General features: G+C 41.9%; 1 protein-coding gene across 3 annotated transcripts; it reads left to right on the forward strand.

Annotated features, from left to right (window-relative positions):
- Window positions 1-2,832: 2,832 nt before the first annotated feature.
- On the forward strand, window positions 2,833-18,357 carry cfap206 (cilia and flagella associated protein 206). Of its 3 annotated transcripts, none has more exons than XM_052052157.1 (11): window positions 2,836-3,618; window positions 4,498-4,588; window positions 5,652-5,840; window positions 8,846-9,010; window positions 9,084-9,292; window positions 11,762-11,881; window positions 12,770-12,968; window positions 13,058-13,198; window positions 14,805-14,980; window positions 15,126-15,260; window positions 18,096-18,357. In XM_052052157.1, exons 1-11 carry the CDS (start codon window positions 3,520-3,522, stop codon window positions 18,315-18,317), a joined length of 1,746 nt encoding a protein of 581 aa, XP_051908117.1. In that variant the 5' UTR covers window positions 2,836-3,519; the 3' UTR covers window positions 18,318-18,357. The 3 variants fall into 3 exon arrangements, with proteins under 3 accessions (XP_051908118.1, XP_051908117.1, XP_051908116.1); XM_052052156.1 differs by lacking the exon at window positions 2,836-3,618 and adding an exon at window positions 4,069-4,222; XM_052052158.1 differs by lacking the exon at window positions 4,498-4,588 and having other exon boundaries at window positions 2,833-3,618.
- The last annotated feature ends 379 nt before the right edge of the window (window positions 18,358-18,736 follow it).

An 18,736-nucleotide genomic window follows, 5' to 3' on the forward strand; every position in this document is an offset into this window, starting at 1 on the left:
ATGGTAGTGTAAGTTGATAGGTTCGTAGTTTGTAGTGGATAGCTCTACTTTAAGAATGGGCAAAAGGAGAGATGGAGTCCTTTGAAGGCAGCTTTTATTCTTTCAATGTCTACACCTCCGAACGAACGAACTAACGAACGAGAACACAACTCTCGTAACTAAAATCACTTCCTGCTTCTCTAATTTAACAGCCAATCAGAACCTATCAACATAAAAATACATGTCTAAGCAATTATTAAACAACATAATATAATTTAAGTATGCTTAACATTAAATAATATGATGCTCAAACATAAAATGATAATTAATAATGTAACATAAGCTTACAGTAGAGATGATGTCTTGGAGACATGTAAGCTTTCAATGTGTGTGTTGACACAATGTGCACCAATCAACCAGACATTGGTCGTAATCATCGACAATTTGATAAACTGTCACATTTATCGTCATTTAGGAGTCATTGTTTTTTTATTGTCGACCCGTCTCTGATTCAGCAAAGCTATAGGTTCAATTCAACAGAACATGGTGGAAATTTGAAAAGTGGGCCACTTTATTTTAATGTAATCAGACATGTTGGCACAATATGAGGGGTCACTTAAAATTAACGACTGGATGGCATAACAGCGGAGTGAATCTCAAATTTTAGAGAAAGTGAAAGTCATACCTTCTACTGGTCAATGAAGCTCACCGACCAGTATGATAATTTTAATGGTATGAAAGACACATATTTAATGACAAATAAAGATTTTTCCAGCCCCTGGCACGGAGCTGGGCATAAATTCAATGCTTGATAAACTGTCACATTTATCGTCATTTAGGAGTCATTGTTTTTTTATTGTCGACCCGTCTCTGATTCAGCATAGCTATAGGTTCAATTCAACAGAACATGGTGGAAATTTGAAAAGTGGGCCACTTTATTTTAATGTAATCAGACATGTTGGCACAATATGAGGGGTCACTTAAAATTAACGACTGGATGGCATAACAGCGGAGTGAATCTCAAATTTTAGAGAAAGTGAAAGTCATACCTTCTACTGGTCAATGAAGCTCACCGACCAGTATGATAATTTTAATGGTATGAAAGACACATATTTAATGACAAATAAAGATTTTTCCAGCCCCTGGCACGGAGCTGGGCATAAATTCAATGCTTGGTTTAAACTTGCATATGCGCAATGATTATCGTAAATGAGGCATCAGGCGTGTGTTGAAATCTGTTGGCTGCTGATGAAGGCAAAATGTTGGTGTCAGTGTGTGGTTAAATCGCGCCATCTAGAGGATAAATATGATAGTGCACGTTATTTAACTTATTTTTTTCTGTGAGTAAGACAGTGGTACATCTCCTTCCGAAATTAATTGGTTCTGGAAGAAATGTCTTAACTAGAAAATTTTGTAAGTGGAGACGGATTTTCCATGTAAATGCCCTAATCCTTTCCAAGCCCCCTCAAAACTCAGTCATAAACGTTTTCTAAAACATAAAAATGCATCAAAATATGGAACAAATACATGTTATAATTAGATTATTGCACACTAAATGAGAGTTGTGCATCATGTGAAAAACAAAGAATAGAGTACAGAATAAATATGATGGTCGTTTTTTGCCCTCTTTAGTTCATGCTCTCTGCCAGAAGTGGTTTTTGCTAGACGTTTTGTAAAGAACTGATCCAAGGACGCTTTGCTTTTGTCGGCTTTTAACAAACCGTCGAAAATGTCCATGGCAAACAATAACATAGTGAGCGATCGCCCGACTGGTGAACACTTTTTTTCTGGGTGATTCTCATTTACGAAAAACTTTCGGAACCCCTGCTGACCCGAAGAGCGAATGACGCTACTAGCCACATTTATATCAGTAGATATTATCAACACAGACACACTCTTAGCCAATGGGACTCCAGGAAGATGCTAGGTACTACAGCTAGGTAAAATAGCCAATGACAGAGCAGCTATAAGTATGTTGCGTTTAGGAAGCTCGGAGCTGTGAATGGCAACCCATACTGTATTTTTAATCTTTCGTTTCTTGAAATGTATTTAGATAGATGAATGAATGAATGAATGAATGAATATTATATTATCCATCCATCCATCCATCCATTTTACCGAACCGCTTGATCCTCACTAGGGTCGCGGGGGGTGCTGGAGCCTATCCCAGCCGTCTTCGGGCAGTAGGCGGGGGACACCCTGAATCAGTTGCCAGCCAATCGCAGGGCACACAGAGACGAACAACCATCCAAACCCACACTCACACCTAGGGACAATTTAGAGCGTCCAATCAGCCTGCCATGCATGTTTTTTGGAATGTGGGAGGAAACCGGAGCACCCGGAGAAAACCCACGCAAGCCCGGGGAGAACATGCAAACTCCACACAGGGAGGCCGGAGCTGGAATCGAACCCGTTACCTCCGCGCTGTGAAGCCGACGTGCTATAATATACGGTGTATCTGCATATTATATGAAATATGGTATTATCATGTTTAATAACTGAGTTAAAATAATTGTCATTATTATTTTATGTGTATCTTAGATTTCTCTTGTTTAAAAAATAGATACAGTATGTTAGAATATTTCTTCGTTGGAAGTACAGGACAGTCAAATTTCGAGGTTTTCATGCCTCAGATTACGACCGAAAATCGGTTCTCGACCAAACTGAGCTCACTTGAATGCGCCACTTGAATCCTCTTGCCTTCCTTACAGGAGGAAGTGACGCTTCCTCGGGTAGACGAGGAAGTAACGCTTCCATTGCGAGCAAACGTGTTCAATAAGGATTTTTTTAAAAGAGCGTTTTAGTTTTCGAAAAAAATCGTTTTTCGAACAGCCTTCGTGACGGATTATGGTCGATAACCGTGGTATGACTCAGTCAAACCTCGGTTTTCGAAAGTCTCTGTTCTTGACCAAAAATGTCGTTTTAACACCTACAATAATGATCAATACCGAGGGTGTGCGGAGTATTGAAGCACTCTACTTGGAAATCTGGCACATGGAAGATTTATTATTATCATCATTATTTTTATTATTGGGCGGCCAATGAATTTAGACTAAATTGTCCCAAGGTGTGAGTGTGAGCATGAATAGTTATGTGCCCTGAAGTCACTGTAAAATTTCGAGTGTTCCATTACCCTGCCATGTATATTTTTGCAATTTGGGCGGAAGTGGATGGACGAATGGACATTTTGTGCCTAATTCTATTTCTGTATGTATTTTTGAAGTTAAAGAGTTGAATCAGTTTTAAGTTTGAGTGTCTGCGTTCGAATTATTAGTTGGACTCTAGTACTTAATGAGGGTGTGGGTGGGTTTTGCCACTTCTGAATAACCGAGAATTAACCGGGAAGAGGATACGCGGTTAGGAAATTTGACGGATAATAATTTTACTGTACCCGTTTAATGTCACATCTCAAAAAGATAACCTGTAGCGAACTCTACTGGACAGAATTTTCACTCAGGCCGTTGTTGCTGTGGCAACATCTTGGCAAACAACAAATCAGTCGTTGAGGTTCAGCAAGCGACTGTTTTCACGATTTGAAATATGTCTTTGGCCGAAAGGGTGGTCGAACCCATACTTTTGGAATTAGCACACGAATGTACAACAGAAGATGCCTTGTCGGAAGACATGATCGCTTTAAAGGTAAGAAAACACAGTTAGTGCATGCTTAGTCTGCAGGTTCTTCTCCACCTCGTCATTCATTTAAATAAAAATTAAATTAAAGCCAAGCGTAAATCATGTTAATACATGTACTATTGTGGAGAGCCCTCTGGAAAATTTACATTTCACCCCGTTTGCCAGTCACATTTTTTACTTAACCTTAGCGAAAGTAGCACACCACTTCACCTTCCTACTTTAACTGCAGTTGTGGGGGGAGTCTCATTGCCAGAAATAATTGATGGTGAGTTTTTTTCAGGTTCTCAAAAGTCACCAAATTACGGAGGTGACAACCACAAGGTTAAATTCAGTTAACGGTGCAGGTAAACGTTTGTTATCCACTCTATTCCGTAATGACGTACTCCGTTTACGTTCGCTGTTGGAGGTCTCTGTGACGACTGCACTGAAGAGCAATACCACCAGGGGGTAGTAATGAGTCGTTTCACTTGCCGACGACGAGCAAGAATTCACCCAAAATGCCAAAATGCTGTGTGTACAAAGTAAACAAAACTCGAGAATTCCACAAGCCTACAAGAGTGCAAAAAAGATCGTACTAACATCTAAAGATGACAGTGAACTTTCCATAAAGGTAACATTCCCGTACAATGCAAATATGTTGAAGAGAACAGCAGCCGAGGTAAATTTCTTCATTGTTACAATGGGCTGTGACTGAGTCTGTGCGAAGCGATGCGCGGCTGTTTAGGGACAAGTAAGTCATAAACTCCATAGATTTGTCTAAATTCCAGCACAGTGGTTCATTCGTGTTTGGTTTCACAATGTATGGACACTGCACCTCAAAACTCTTTAAGCACTATCTCAATGAGCGGCAAATTGATGTTCTTCCTTTGGTAATATTCCTGACAGCTGCGCGTGGAGACACTTCCAGCCACATGCAGTCCTTCCCTTGACACAATCAAGATGCAAGTGTATTTTGACATCAATTACACTTCTAGACGTGAGTGAACATGTTTTCTATGCTACATGAATATTCATTTATATATGTAATAATAATATTATTAGAATTGGAGCAAGTTTAAGAAACACTAAAATGTAGACAGAACTAATCTAAATCCATAACATGGTCAATAAACAATACTGTCAAACAGAGAAAAACACCAAATCTTTCTCGACAAATCCATGTGTTAATTATCACTCACTATAATTGAGCAGATCAATTATCTCAGTATTAAAAATGTCCAATGATCTTCAATTGTAACTTTTTTTACAATGTTATACGGCGAATCCAGATTGTAGTCAAAGAGCTTGTGTTACAGCCTTATTCCAAAATTTATTATCTAAATTGCTTTGCTCAGTTCTACACACACCACCCCATTTACAGTAACTGAGATTTCTGCTAACATATTTTCAGCCTTTGTTATTTCATCAAAATTTGAACTGAAGTGCATTCTGCTTAGTGGCACGATGGTCGACTAGTGAGCATGTCCACCTCACAGTCGGCCGTGGGTTCGATTCAAGGCTTCCTGTGTAGAGTTTGCAATTTCTCCCTGTGCCTGCGTGGGTTTTCTCCGGGTACTCAGGTTTCCTGTCACATTCCAAAAAACATGCATGGTAGGTTGATTAAATGCTCTAGATCAGGGGTGTCAAACGTACGGCACACAAAGGAGTTTAATCCGGCCCGCGAGATAGTTATGCAAAGCGGTAGTGTCAAACATACGGCCCGCGGGCCGGAACCGTCCCATAAGGAGGTTCAATCAGGCCCGCAGGATAATTTAAAATTGCCGCGTTCCCTCTCGCCGTTGGCGGAATCAGTCTGGTTGCCAGGTGGTTGTTGACCAAAGATGGCAACTTTCACGAAAGCGCTGATGACACTTTGAGGAAAGACTTAAGCCCAGGCATTTACAATACATTCACATTTATTGTTGTCAAATGATAGTAATAATAATACTTTTTTTTTTTTTACAAGCGCCTTTCAAGGACAGACCGTGAGGTGACCAAAAATGACTATAATTTCCCAACCATGAGAGTATTTTATTTATTTATTTATTTTTAATATCCAGGAGGGTTCCTCAGGGAAATCAACTGGATGTTGGAGACAAGATTAACCCAAGTGAGCAGGGAGATCACCGAGAGCAGGGTGAAAACGAAAGACCAGTTGGATGCCCTTTACCGTAAAATCATCACATTCATCCTGCTGGGCTCTGGCATGGGCTCACCTTCAGATGTCAGCTCTGTGCAAGAGGCTACAGGTAACCCAATGGCAAAAGTACTGAATCAGCAAAGGTGATAGGAAACACAACAGGGAGTTTGTGGCTAAGGTCACAAGAGCCCACCATGCACTTGTGAACGAATTTGCCGACAAGTGACCCATGTATGCTTATTTCATGTACTGTCTGCTCATTTCATTGAGCACGTCGTCTAGGGAGCGAAGGGATTACAGTTTGAATAAGATAAGATAAGATAAGATAAGATATCCTTTATTCGTCCCACACTGGGGAAATTTACAGCCTCCAGCAGCAAGAATGTATGTAGAAAGAAGAAAGGAGAAAGAAAAAAAAAACAACAACAAACATCTTTCAATTAAATACAATATGAACACAATGGATAAATCTCAGTACTATTTACAATTTTCTTTCACATAATTATTATTATGATTGTTATTTTTTATTCATCAGCCTGACAGCAGTCGGTAGGAACGAGCGTCGGTATCTCTCCTTCTTGCAGCGCGGGTGTAACAGTCTCTGGCTGAAGGAGCTACCAAGTGCTGTCAGGGCGGGCTGGAGGGGGTGGGAGGGACTGGCCATCATAGCTTTTAGCTTAGTTAGCATCCTTCTGTTGCCCACCTCCTCCAGAGTGTCAAGGGAGCAACCCAGGACAGAACTGGCCTTCCTGACCAGACGCTCCAGTCTCTTTCTGTCCCGGGCTGAGATGCTGCCTGACCAGCAGACAATGCCATAATGGATGGCTGAGGCCACCACCGAGTTATAGAACGTCTTAAGGAGTGACCCCTGAACCCCAAAAGACCTCAGTTTCCTGAGTAGGAAGAGTCGGCTCTGTCCTTTCCTAATCAGGGTGTCCGTGTTTGTAGACCAGTCCAGTTTGTCGTTCAGAAGAAGACCAAGGTACTTGTAGGAGGTCACCCTCTCTATGTCCATACCCTGGATGTTCATCGGTGCTGGTGAGGACTTTTTCCTGCAGAAATCCACAACCAACTCCTTAGTTTTCCTAGGGTTGATCTGGAGGAGATTCTGCTGGCACCAGTCCACAAAGTCCTTTGTCAGTCCCCTGTACTCCCGATCGTCCCCTTCTGTAATGAGGCCAACAATCGCAGAGTCATCGGAGAACTTCTGAAGGTGGCAGTTTGGAGTGTCGTGTCTGAAGTCCGAGGTGTAGAGGATGAACAGGAATGGAGCCCGAACAGTCTCCTGCGGCGCTCCAGTGCTGCAGAGAAGCCGGTCCGACTCACAGCTCTGCAATCTCACGTACTGCGGCCGATTTGTGAGGTAGTCTATGATCCATGCTGTGAGATGGTGGTCCACTCCGGCATTCTGCAGTTTGCCTCCCGGCAAATTGGGCTGGATGGTGTTGAAGGCACTGTAGAAATCAAAGAACATGATTCTCACAGTGCTCCCAGCCTTCTCCAAGTGTGACAGCACTGAGTGGAGGAGGGAGATAATGGCGTCTTCCACGCCGATGCCAGGCTGATAGGCAAACTGCAGCGGGTCCAGTGACGGGCTCACCAGCTGTCGAAGGTGGGCGAGGATGAGTCTCTCCAGCATCTTCATCAGGTGAGACGTCAGCGCCACCGGTCTGTAGCTGTTCAGCTCCTTAGGGTGGGGGGTCTTGGGCACTGGGAACAGGCACAAAGTTTTCCACAGCTGTGGAGCTCTGCCCAGCTTAAGGCTCAGGTTGAAGATGTGCTGGACAATGTTACACTGCTGGTCAGAGCAGGTCCTGAGGAGCCGGGAACTGATCTTGTCCGGACCTGCTGCCTTCCTCACATTCATCTTCCTCAGTTGGTTCCTTACCTGCTCTGTTGTGACGGACAGGCAGGAACCAGGTGACATACTGGGTTGATGAGAGCTGGTCGAAAGAGGAGGGGGAGGAGAAGAAGTCCTCAGTGAGAGAGGTTGCAGTTTGTGGTTGGGGGAAGGGACAGACGACTGGTCGAAACGGTTGAAAAAATCCCGACTCTGTCAGCTGTCGAATGATCCTTGGGGCAAAACACTGAACACCAATTTGCTCATGCCCTCCGCAGGGCAGCACTATCGATTGTAGCTGTTCAGCCAGACATCGTTAGCGACTAGATTTATTATTATCAGAGAGGAACCATTCATTGTAACCGTTTTGTTTGTGTATGCTGAAATGTGGATTCCCCCAAAAATAGCAGAGGCAATTCGATCAATCAAACAATAATTTATTTCACCAAGGAAGAACCTCAGGCCTCACTTTTCCAATACTCTGTATAGTGGTACCTCTACTTACGAACGTCTCATCATACGTCATTTTCAAGTTACGAAACGCCTCAACAGGAAAATATTGCCTCTAGTTGTGAAGACATTTCAAGATACGAAACGTAAGAGTACAGTATGGGTTGCCGTTCACAGCTCCGTGTTTCCTGAACGCAACACATTTACAGCTACTCTGCCATTGGCTATTCCCGAGCATCATCCTGGCATCCCATTGGCTAAGAGGGGCCTCTACCGTACGAGTCTATATGTATAGGTGTGTCTATGCAGCGTCTTCGTCATTCGCCCCTTGGGCCATGAGGCCTTCCGATAGTTTTATGTAAATGTGAATCCCCAGAAAAAGTGTTCACCAGTCGGGCAATCGCTCACTCTGCTAATTTTTGCCTTGGACATTTTCGAAGGTTTGTTAAAAGCCGACAAAAGCTGATGTCGTTTGCTCAGTTCTTTAGAAAACACCAGGCAAAAAACACTTCTGAGAGAGAACATGAACTAAAGAGGCCAAAAAAAAAAGATAATGATGCAGTTAAAAATTAAATGACCATAATTTTTATTCTTTACTCTATTCTTTGTTGTTTACATTGCACAATAATCTAATTTGAAACATCTATTTGTTACATATTTGATGCATTTTATGCTTTATAAAACATTTGTCAGAATTGGAATGGAAAACGTATCTCTACTTACAAACTTTTCTATTTAAGAAATTTCTTCTGGAACCAATTAATTTCGTAAGTAGAGGTACCACTGTATTTACGGTTGTCAACTCACTTTATGGCTTGTATCAGCTGCCTTGCAGAGTGTTTTTCCATCAAGTGAACTGGGGGCCTTTATGGTGCTCACAAAGAGAGATAAGGAGCAACAGCTCTCAGAGCTCACAATGACTGTCACAGGGATTCGACTCTTCAACAAAGCCAGCAAGAAAGAACAGGACATGAAGTTTTCCGAACTAAGTATGACACAGTATCTTCAGTTCACACATTGCAATTGGGTCTCAAAAAGACTTTTTCATCACTCGCTTTGCAGTGCCTGCAGTTCTTTGTGAAGCGCTTTCGGTTACCAGCGAAGCCATAGAGAATGAGCTGAGTATCTCCCAGAGTTTGGCGTGGAAATACACAGCGCTGTTAGAAAAGTATCATGGCAGTCAGCCGGGAGAATGTGATGTGTCACTGGTTCAACTAACAAAAGCGCTCTACAATGTCAGGCAGTGTGAACATTTTCTACAAATTTTACTGGTGAGAAGATTTTTTTGTCATTGGTGCTTGATTGTGCATGTTGCTACATTCTCTTGTGGCATTCCAGCTGTGTTGCATTTGTGAATGGGTAAAAGGTGCACTTAATCAGGCCTCTTTATACTCCCTTCTACAATTAAATGCGTCAGTGAGTCGACTTTTTTTTCTATTTCCTATTTTTTTTCCAGGCATGAAGGACCATGTCCATTTCCTACCCCCGCCACCGACCCCCATCCCCACATACACACTAAAAATGATACTTATCAGAATTTTTATTTAATTATTTATTTGTTTTTTTTAACCATTCATTCTGATGGTGATCAGTTCCGGTCAGAGTCAAGGTCACAAAAGATATCCTTTATTTGTCCCGCAATGGGGAAATTTACAGTCAGAGTTCAGAAAGGAAAACACTGGGTAGGGGGGGGGGGGGTAATACGGACCGTCAATTGCCGTTAAATGGAGTCCAAAATATGTTCTTTGTGTCCCCACGAGTCTAAACACGTCATTCTGAGTGCCATATTTTCCAGACTCTTAAGTCGCTCCTCAGTACATGCACCAGCCATAAAATGCAGTATAAAGAAGACAAGTTGCATTTTGGGGGTACATTTATTTGATAAAATCCAACACCAAGAACAGACAAAGACATACATAAACAACAAACTGAGAACGTGCCTCGTATTTTCACAGAACATGTTAAAAGTTATTCAGATAACGATAGCATAAAAAACATGCGAACAAGTTTACCAAACCATCAGTGTCACACCAAATCACGAAATCCAATGAAATCCTCATCCTTGGTGTCACTTTTAAAGAACTGTGCCAACTTCAGGCGTCGAAGATGCGGCACTTATTCTCCGTCACTTACGTCATAGTCATCGTCAGTTTTGATCAGTTGCCGCCGATGTAGAAAGTATCAACACAGACCACAGCATCCTCTTGTGGTTTAATGTGAAAATAATGTGAAATGATATAATGCAGGGGTCCCGAACCTTTATTGCCCCAGGGACCGGTTTAATGTCAGGCAGTATTTTCAAGGACCGGCCTGTAAGGGCAACAAAAGAATATGATATGATCTGCGTGAAAACTGTGGTATGTTCAAAACATAAGAATAAACACGAATCATGACACGAGGAACGTCCCATCTGGCCGCAACATTCTATGATCGCTATGGTAACGGTTAAACGTGCCTTCAAAATAAGATACATCGAAAATAAAAAATTCATGAAAAATACGACTTACCATCATCGCATATTATGCAGAGTGAGCTTGTTGCGTGGGAATCTCCCACTCAGATAAATTCGTATTTGAAGAAGGACTCCTGATACTGTCTATTAAATGTAGCCTTCTATTTCTTGGAAGTCGTAGGCTCCTCTTCTGTCTCCTGGCGAAAGAAACTTTCCAAAGACGTTTGGTTTTTTTTTTTTACTCATTTTGCTAGCTCTTGGGTTTCATTTAATCTGTAACCTATCACATGACTAAGTGCACCTTCACCTGCGTCAATGGGATGTTGTCGACGGATGTAACAGAAAATCCGGTATTTTTTCAAAATAAAACATCATATTTCGAAATGAATAAAATGGAAGGAATATTCTTTATGTGCGGCCTGGCAACACATGGCGCGCGGACAGGTACCAGTCCGCGGCCCGGGGTTTCGGGACCTCTAATATTATGTGATAATCATTTCACACATAAGTCGCACCCCTGGCCAAACTTTGAAAAGAAAATTATAATCCGGAAGATACAGTAATATTACATTTGTGGACTATGAATTAACCCTTTTATGCACCCAGTAACCTGATAGCACGGTTAAGCTGTCCACTGTAGTAACTGCTGTCCCTGAAAGGGTTAAGAAGCAAAATCAACCCGATTTTTTTTTCTCTCTTCTGGTACACTATCAGAGATTGTATTAGACCTGTTGAGATCACGTGACCAAAACGTTCAGTTTGTTTACCAGAGGAAAATTGTGGGATTTGCAAGGAAGACAGAAACAAAAGAACAGAAGTTGACTCATAAAACTGAGCCTTTGTGAATGAATGGGCGGACAATAACTTTTCAATTCCTCGAGAAACTGCCTCAAGTGTGGTGTCTCAAACGTCACGAGACTATGGCTTTCCTATGAGTAGCGCAGGTTTTGGGGCAATTCACACGCTTAAAAATGCTCCGTCAAATTTGAAACTCAACTGTTGGTCAGAGGTCGGGTCAGTTTAACTAAATGTTGGATTAAAAGATGTTGGGTAAGATATGCTGTGCTCATGGCATAAAACAAAATGTATTGATTACATGGGATTAATAATGAATTCAATCATTGAAATTAATTATGGGGGTCACACTGAATTAACCCAACAGCAAAGTTGCTTTTGACCCAACAGCAAAGTCAAATTTGACCCAGCATTCTAGTCAAAGTTGAACCTGGAGTTTGTTTTGTTCATCTTCATTAATACCATAAACAGTTGTTATGGCATTCATTTTCAGGCTGATTCACGTTTGTGTGCAAAAAGAATTGAAATCATTCAGAAGGACATTTTCTCCCAGATATACCTGCTCAAAACATCGGTGCAGCCCAAGGCAGCTGTCGCTACCTCAAAGGTTTTTGTAAGTAATTTTCTGAAAACTATGAGAACATTTCCACATTTATTTGAATGAATGAATGATTGATAGGCAGCAAGGAGGTCGACTGGTTAGCACAGTACATAGGTTGTAGGTTAGAATCTGGCCTTGGCCTTACTGTGTGGAGTTTGCAAGCTCTTCCCGTGCATGTGCAGGTTTTCTCTGGGTACTCCCGTTCTCTCCCTCATTCCCAAAACATGCACGGTAGGTTAATTGAACACTCGAAATTATCCCTAGATATCATTGTGGGTGTGAATCGTCATTTGTCTATGTGTGCCCTGCGATTGGCTGGCAACCAATTCAGGGTGTAACCTGACTCATGCCCAAAGTTGGGCTAGGATAGGAGCCAATACGCCGTGACCTCTGTGAGGATACGCGATTCAGATAATGGCTGGATGGATGGTGATAATAGACTTAGTTCATGCGTTGCAGACATTACTACTGAATGACGATGTTCCATGACCATCCATTTTCCGATCCGCTTTATCCTCACAAGCGTCGCGGGGGTTGATGGAGCCTATCTCAGCCGTCTTCGGGGACAGTAGACGGGGACACCCTGAACCAATTGCCAGCCAATCGCAGGGCACACAGAGATGAACAATCACACCTATGGACAATTTAGAGTGTTCAATCAGCCTGCCATGCATGTTTTTGGAATGTGGGAGGAAACCGGAGTACCCGGAGAAAACCCACACAGGCCCGGGGAGTACATGCAAACTCCATAAAGGGAGGCCGGAGCTGGAATTGAACTCGGTAACTCTGCACTGTGAGGTCGACGTGCTAACCACTGGACCACCGGGCCCATGTTCCATGTTCTCACGTTTTTTTTCTTTGTTTGTTTTTTTTTTTTTTTAATTCATCATCCTGTTTCAGCCATTGTTCAAGGCCTTGTCAAAACTGTGGTCGGAACTTCAGGATCAGGCAGAGCTGCTGAACATCTTGAACAACATTGCACTCAGATTGAAGTTCTTCCGTACCTCTCATGCCAAGATTTTTTCCAAATATCCTTTGGACGACCTACTGGTGGGAGTAGAAGTCAAAACAGACAAAGAAAGAATAAACGAACACTTAAGTATGGCTGACATCATACACAAAAGTTAATGGAATGGCAAATAATTTTACCAGAATATCGAGTGCGAGCTGTACTATTTCTTTATACAGGTGAGCGCATTGATCCAGCACATACGAAGCAGCACGAGTGGCTCCAGCCTGAAACGACTGACAATCTTACTGAGCTGCCATTGCAATATAATGGATTCTGTGCCTACACGCTTGTTCACAAAAATGGACTTATTCTTCCAGGTAATGGCCCTTTGGTACCAATGACATCTGAACAGATTGGCAATGCGCGTGTGATAAGGTCAGCTAGCTACACAGCATTTAAAAGTCAAGTGTGAAGTAATTCTAGGAAATCCCAAGTGAAATCGTTTTTTATGAAGTAATTATAACAAAATACATTCAATAAAGCAAAATAATCATGAATCCATTCCTAAATTTGACAAAGTAAACGTTTTCCCAAAGTGAAAACAGTCCCTAGCTGTCATTTTGAGCATGAATGGTTGTTCATCTTATGTGTTCCCTTACTGCCCAAAGACAGCTGGTTTGAAAAAACAAACAACAAAAACAGCTTAGTTGTGCCTTCCTTCACGCTCCACAGCCCTTGTGAGTTTTAGTGGATCAGTCAATGCATAGATGGATATCATTCCAAAATCCACCAAAAATTATTTGGCCTACTCACATTGTGGTCGAAGGCAGTGTAAGTGCAACTCAGGAATTTCTGCCGTCTAGTGGTGATTGGTCATACTACAGCTTAAACAAACTCTCATTCTTAACTCCACTAAATCTCGACTGCTAATAATCCAGGGATGAATTTTTCCGCTTTTTGGTGGAATTCCACTTTTTTTCCAGTCAAAATGGACCTATTTTAAATTGTTCCAAATCCGTAAAAAATTCATTGGGGGTCAGTACTTGTCTTCGGCAGATTCGGGGCTCGTAATGTTTACGAGTAATGTTTGCAAGCATCCATTTTGAATCCCGTTTTTTTTATTGTGAAGCGTTAGTTTGTCTTACTTGTTGTGTAATGAGTATGATGAAAAGCGCTTTCAAAAATTAAATGTATTATTATTAGGGCGGCCCGGTAGTCCAGTGGTTAGCGCGTTGGCTTCACAGTGCAGAGGTACCGGGTTCGATTCCAGCTCCGGCCTCCCTGTGTGGAGCTTGCATGTTCTCCCCGGGCCTGCATGGGTTTTCTCCGGGTGCTCCGGTTTCCTCCCACATTCCAAAAACATGCGTGGCAGGCTGTTTGAACACTCAAAAATTGTCCCTAGGTGTGAGTGTGAGTGCGAATGGTTGTTCGTCTCTGTGTGCCCTGCGATTGGCTGGCAACCAATTCAGGGTGTCCCCCGCCTACTGCCCGAAGACAGCTGGGATAGGCTCCAGCACCCCCCGCGACCCTAATGAGGATCAAGCGGCTCGGAAGATGAATGAATGAATGAATTATTATTATTAAAACTACAATCGACCTGCGTAGTCACATTTGGGCACCCGTAACTTTCCATATTTTTGGAGTTTTGCCCCATTCCTCTCGATTTATTGTGGAAAAGTTAAAATTAATGTTTATCAGCGTTTTTGAAGAATGATTTGGATATAATAATGCATCAGATTTATGTAACTTGTAAAACCAAAATAAAAGTAACCGCATCCCAAGTGTTAGATTTTATTATTTTTTTTAATAATCAAAGGGCCACTCTGACTGTATCAAATTCAGTCACAAGATATTATCTATGGTGTTTACATTGACGCTCTGAAAACCTATGAATTATTTTTTTTAAATCATGTCCAAATGTCGCATGCTTTATACCCTAATTTTAACTAAATATAAGATTCTCATGTGACATTCCCATTGCAGGAAATCCATTCATTGGTGTGCTCAAGCACAAGGAGAAACTGTATGTCTTCAACTCCAAAGAAGATGCTTTGAAATTTGCCCACAGCCCTGATTACTTCATTGCACTGGTGGCAGAAAAAGCCAAGAGTTCACCTGAACTTATTCAACTTCTCAAACTTCATCAAACTCAATCCTGTGTAAGATGACAATTGTAGGTTAGCCACTGCACTCTGTAAATTGTTTCTGCGATGAGCGTTGCCACCCCCTCAATTTTACCGCCAACATCACCTAGTGAGTCCTCTGACCAAACACTGGCAGAATAACGGTTTGGCTGTTTTACAGATGCAAGCAGGAAAGACCGTACTTGTGTCTAAGGCTGAGAATTGCACTCAGACAGACGTCCACGCGCTGGTGACCAACATTGTGAAGTCATATGAATGGAATGAGTGGGAACTCCGGAGGTCAGCTATCAAACTGGTCAGTCAAAGTATTGATTCATTGTTTTCAAGTTTTTGGCTACAGAAACTGAATTTTGGTCTGGTTTGACAGCCAGCAACATTTGTTTTCAACATCAAGTGGGAGAAGTGTCAAGCAAATACGTGTAGTAACCACAGTTATGCGTTGCCCCCTGATACTATATCCATCAGTGCAATATTGACAGTATTACTCCATCCCAGTGACACAGTAGAAGTCAGCATATCCGCCTCAAAAGTACAGTGGTTGTGGGTTCCAATCTGGGCTCCAAGGCATTCCTGTGTGGAATTTGGATGTTCTTCCCATGCCTGCTTGAGTTTTCTCTGGGTACTCAAAATGCGTGTTGGGAGGTTACGAACGTAGGGTTCTAATAGTTATTTGTTGGTTCTCGCTGACTTATTGGAAGCGTGCACTGTGTCATCAATAAGACCGAGCAACGGAGAATGCCTAAACTCAGTCGAAAACATGTCAGTATTCAATGCAGCAGTAAGTAAGTAAGAATCAGTATGTCTGACACTCTAATCTTCATAGAAAGCGATGTGATTTGTAAGACTTTAACATAGCGCTAGTTAGCGCTTGCCTTACAGACTCCACACATGTTCTGAAAGGCTCATCGCCTGTAAGCAGGTCTGCTCTAATATGGGCTGTCATGGAAGGCTCAAACCGTCATCTATGCTTCTAGAAAGAGTGATGGCGCCTTCTCAGTTTTGAATGAAGGCCGTCCAACCTCAGTAGGTTGGGCCGAACCCATAAAGAGGGCCAGTTATTCACAAATTGCAGTCTCCGCTCACTACAAAAACTACCCAGCCGGTTAAGTGAGAACAACCTGCTAAACCTCTCATCATTGCCTCACAGGCAAGTGCCCAGAGACAACTACACAATGCTGACTCATCTTTCTGGCAAGATCACAAGTCCAAACTATGTTCCGCTTTGTGATCTGTGATTGACTCATCCTAGTGTCATTGGAGCCAATGAGTATCACAATATCCGAGTAGCTAGTTTTGTTAGCCTTCCACTGTGTCTTGTTTATTTATTGAACATATAAACAGTTAACAGAATATATTTGGTCGGAAGTAAAAAGATTTAAAAGAAAAGGAAACAAATGGTCATCATTAAGCACTGTTTACTTGTTTGTTCTTGTTTGTTCAAAGTGGAGTCGGAAGAAGTAAACAACTTATCCGGTCATACCCTTGGTTCTTTATGCATTTTGACTTGTTTCATATTAATACAATAATAGGTTCTTCATTGTAATATTCCAACAAGAACAGAAAAGGAAAAGATTCAACAAATAAATCTACTTGCTGTCAGGTTCTGGATTGCGATGGAACAAAGTGGGTCCCACAAACGTAGACAATGATCAAGCTTTAACAAAAACTTGTACAGTGAAACTCCTCTACAACGAAATCATGTTTGCAGCAAGAAATTTTTCACAACAGGGGGGTTTTCACTGTAGCACATTTGATCTCAGATGTAAACACACACACACAAACTTCACTGACATAGTCACTCTTCTTGTACCACAAAATGGTATTACAAAACTACTGGTATACTCTAAAATGGTTCAATGATTTTGTTGTTTACGATGATACTAGTGCAGCGTGTTATACCGGAGACAAATTCCTTGTGTGTTCTACATACTTGGCCAATAAAGATGATTCTGATTCTGATTCTGATTCTGACAAACACATGTGTACTCTATTTTTTATTCCAATAGTGCTTAAGTATGAGCACACACTTATTTGACACTTCATATAGTCAGTGTAGAAAGAATATAAAGGGAAAGAAATTGCAAAATTTATGATCAGCGTTCACTTTCACTTACATTAATTTGGTGGATAATGTATTTTATTTTGCTTCCTCCGTCTTTCATTTTGATCACTTTTCCCCTCTCTTTCAGCATCAGAGCGCTTCTTGTCTTAACTGCTTGACATCCAAAGGTCCGTTTTGTAGCCATTTTAGCAATGCAACGTTCTTGCTGCGTCTGAATCTAACAATAACAAATACCCCCTGGACCCGGTGGCTTTTCTTTCCACCATCTCACTGTCTCTCACTCGACCTCCCATCGATCGCCACCCAAGAACGCGTTGCTCAACTGATGTCATGCAATGAACTTTTAAAGCCAGCCATGGGATGCTTCATAGTCCTCGATGGCCATAGTTACATAGAAAATAAAATACGTGAACAAAAGCGCTGTGAAACACGGTCATGAACGTTGAGATCAGTGGTTCTTACCCTGGGTTCGATCGAACCCGAGGGGTTCGGTGAATCAATCTCAAGCGTTCGACAGAGCCTCTGCCATGGAGGTTAAGACACACCCGACTCAACATGTCAGAAATGAACATCTCTTACAGAAACACAGCTTTGCATATTGTTTGTTCTTGTTTTGGATTCTTTTTTAAAGAGAATTGTACCTATGAAGCCATAGCAACTCTCGAATTTCGAACAGCTTCTCAGTATTGGGGCAGAGCAGGTTATTGTAAACTTTGTACATGAGTGTGTCTCGGCCTGTTTCGTACCTCAGCTTGCATTTTAGACTGTACCTTGGAGGAGGTTCTGAGCAGTGGTTCCATTAAAAGTGCACAGCTCCAAAAAGTATAATGGATAAGCAACCACTCAGGGCTAAGCAATGCCATTTTGGTGATACACGTGTACAGTGGTAAAAAAGGGGCTTAACATTTAACTTTGATGTCAAGTAAAATGGCTGCAAAATAACATTATGCGGGCCACAAATGGCCCCCAGGCCACAAAGTTGAGATCTTTAATCATTGTTGTTCTGTGTTATATGCTACTAAGGGCATTTTGTGACTGATACAGCTATTATATATTTGAAAATTCTAGACTGATCTTCGGACAACTATCACACATTCAACTCAGACTCACTTGAGCCACATGAGACGGGAAAATGCCACTCAAACTTGGCTTCCCAAGGAGGTGGGTTGTCAAACTAAGAGAGATGGTGAGACAGGTGTTCCCAGACCTCAGATATTCCTTGCCGGCCTGAGAGGATGCAGAGATGGACGAATAGAAAAAATAAACCTGACCAGATCTATTCATGAATAATCGTGTCTTACGAAATGAATAAAGAATGCTTTGCATTTTGGTGCCTGGTTGACTTTATTGTGTACGCACTCACACAAACACGCACACAAAATGTGGTATCACAACACGATATTGTGGCCAAAGCCTCCACCTTGTATTTACTGATCTCCACCTAACCCTCCCCCCACAGCCCCGTTATTTATTTATTCCTGTTCCGCTAATTAATTTGGGAGTACTGTAATGTGTCTAGAACTGTTGTGTTGTGCAGGATAAGAGTTTTACATATTCCTCTTGTTATTTGTATGGTCGTATTTATTGAAAATGCTGTGAGCTCGGTTTTATTCGCAGAGTGTTCGTCCTCATGCTTAGCGATAAGGGTGAGAGGCTCAGTCATCTGGAAGGGACTAACGGAAGAGCCAATGCTACTCCACATTGAGAGA

The sequence above is a fragment of the Hippocampus zosterae genome, chromosome 19, assembly GCF_025434085.1.
Source record: "Hippocampus zosterae strain Florida chromosome 19, ASM2543408v3, whole genome shotgun sequence".
Classification (NCBI taxonomy): Eukaryota; Metazoa; Chordata; class Actinopteri; order Syngnathiformes; family Syngnathidae; genus Hippocampus; species Hippocampus zosterae.

Coding starts and splice junctions, on each gene's coding strand:
- cfap206 (XM_052052156.1), top strand. CDS start 4,118: ATGCTGTGTGTACAAAGTAAACAAAACTCGAGAATTCCACAAGCCTAC. Junction 4,223..4,497: donor ACAGTGAACTTTCCATAAAG/GTAACATTCCCG, acceptor TATTCCTGACAG/CTGCGCGTGGAGACACTTCC. Junction 9,293..11,761: donor ATTTTCTACAAATTTTACTG/GTGAGAAGATTT, acceptor ATTCATTTTCAG/GCTGATTCACGTTTGTGTGC.